General features: G+C 42.3%; 1 protein-coding gene across 1 annotated transcript; it reads left to right on the forward strand.

Annotated features, from left to right (window-relative positions):
- Positions 1-1,057: 1,057 nt before the first annotated feature.
- LOC104499327 (general transcription factor IIE subunit 1) lies at positions 1,058-1,533 on the forward strand (the record flags this gene model as incomplete). The annotated part of the gene is made up of 1 exon (XM_010142817.1): positions 1,058-1,533. A coding segment is annotated over exon 1 (448 nt), but the record flags the coding sequence as incomplete, so codon positions are not given.
- Positions 1,534-1,777: the final 244 nt, after the last annotated feature.

Here is a 1,777-nt window from a genome sequence, read left to right on the forward strand (position 1 = left end):
CTTTCATACATGGAAATCCAGGTGATTAGGAGTAGAGAGGAATTTTGTTATTGTCTGCAGACTTGAAAGAGTGGAGGAAGAATGCATAAAACCTCCCTGTGAAATGATAGCAAACCTTTACTCTGTGCCTTATGGCTTTGCTTGCCTTTTTCTCTCCTCAGCACGGTAAGTCATGATAAGTAACTCAAAAGGTACATCATGGAATACTGATTTCTTTTTAAACACATCATCTCTTCATGTTCACAAAGTCTTGATTTTTATTTCATTTATTGTGCTATATTATCCATGGGCTTCTAAGGCCTGAATGTGAGACACTTTAAATAAAGGATCAGCGCTTTGGAACGACCTATTTGCTTGTCTAAGATCAAGGCTGAAGTAGTCTTGTGATGTAGGAGTTGGTACTACTAACAGTTTTCATGCTGCAGATGGCTGTCTAAGGTCTCTTTATCAGAAAGTAAGGAAAAAGTCTGTCTGCTCTCATTGCGAATCTGGGAGCTTTTGTTTGAACACATACCAGTCTGTACCAGCAAGCTGTCCTCATCTATAGTATCTCTGCCCAGTGATGTCTGAGGAGTAGAGGCAGGCAGGGCTTCTTATAATATGATGATGTGACATCAACTGTGGCCTTAAGACTCCTCCACTCTCTTGGGCTGTCCTAGGACTTTTCTTTCTCTAGCCTTTTCCTGCTTCTCCCAAGCTACAAGTCCCAGCTAATCTTGAAACTGTATACTGGAGGTCAGCTTCAAGACAGCTTTCTTATTCAAGTGCTGTTGCACTGTTGACCGTGATCAAATAGAAATGAAATATCCTGTATGATATGGTACCAATTTCTTGTGTGCTTTAAGTTTTCCATCATTTTGTTATGAATGAGAGACAACCATTTCCTAACATACTTGTGTAGCATTGATATTATTAACACCTTCAGGAGACATTACAGGGATTGGGAAAGAGAAATGGAAAACACCCTGTCCTTTTCTTAGTTCGAAGTGAGATAAATGAAAACTTCTGAAGTCAGAAGTCTAGCTAAGAATCCATCTGCCTTTTTTTCATTGCAGTATACATGAAGCTTGTGATCTGAACCTGCTATGACTGACCCAGACGTCCTCACTGAGGTCCCAGCAGCTCTCAAACGCCTTGCCAAATACGTGGTGCGTGGCTTTTATGGCATTGAACATGCGTTGGCTCTGGACATTCTCATCAGAAACCCCTGTGTGAAGGAAGAGGATATGTTAGAGCTCCTTAAGTTTGATAGGAAGCAGTTGCGGGCTGTCCTTAACACCCTCAAGGGTGACAAGTTCATCAAATGCAGGATGAGGGTAGAGACAGCTCCAGATGGCAAAACCACCCGTCATAACTACTACTTCATTAACTACCGCCTTCTGGTTAATGTGGTGAAGTACAAGCTGGACCACATGAGGAGAAGGATTGAGACGGATGAAAGAGACTCCACCAATCGCGCCTCTTTTAAATGCCCCATTTGCTTCAGCACTTTCACAGACTTGGAGGCCAACCAGCTGTTTGACCCCAGGACAGGTAAGAGTACAGATAACAGAATGCTCTTGCTCTCTTCTTCCTCATGTAAGTGCTGGACTTTATGGAAGTGGCTAATTCTTTTGAGCCTGGCCAGAAATAGGGGACACTGTTTCTTCGAGTGGTAAATATTTGAGTAATGTTCAGGAGTATTGTGAATTGTTGCTGTGACCTAAACAGTCATATTTTGCTGCCCCACTAGTAGCTGTTTTGGTAGTGGATGCAGTAGTTCTTATGCAGTCTATAC

The sequence above is a fragment of the Buceros rhinoceros genome, unplaced genomic scaffold, assembly GCF_000710305.1.
Source record: "Buceros rhinoceros silvestris isolate BGI_N320 unplaced genomic scaffold, ASM71030v1 scaffold14049, whole genome shotgun sequence".
NCBI classification, from domain to species: Eukaryota; Metazoa; Chordata; class Aves; order Bucerotiformes; family Bucerotidae; genus Buceros; species Buceros rhinoceros.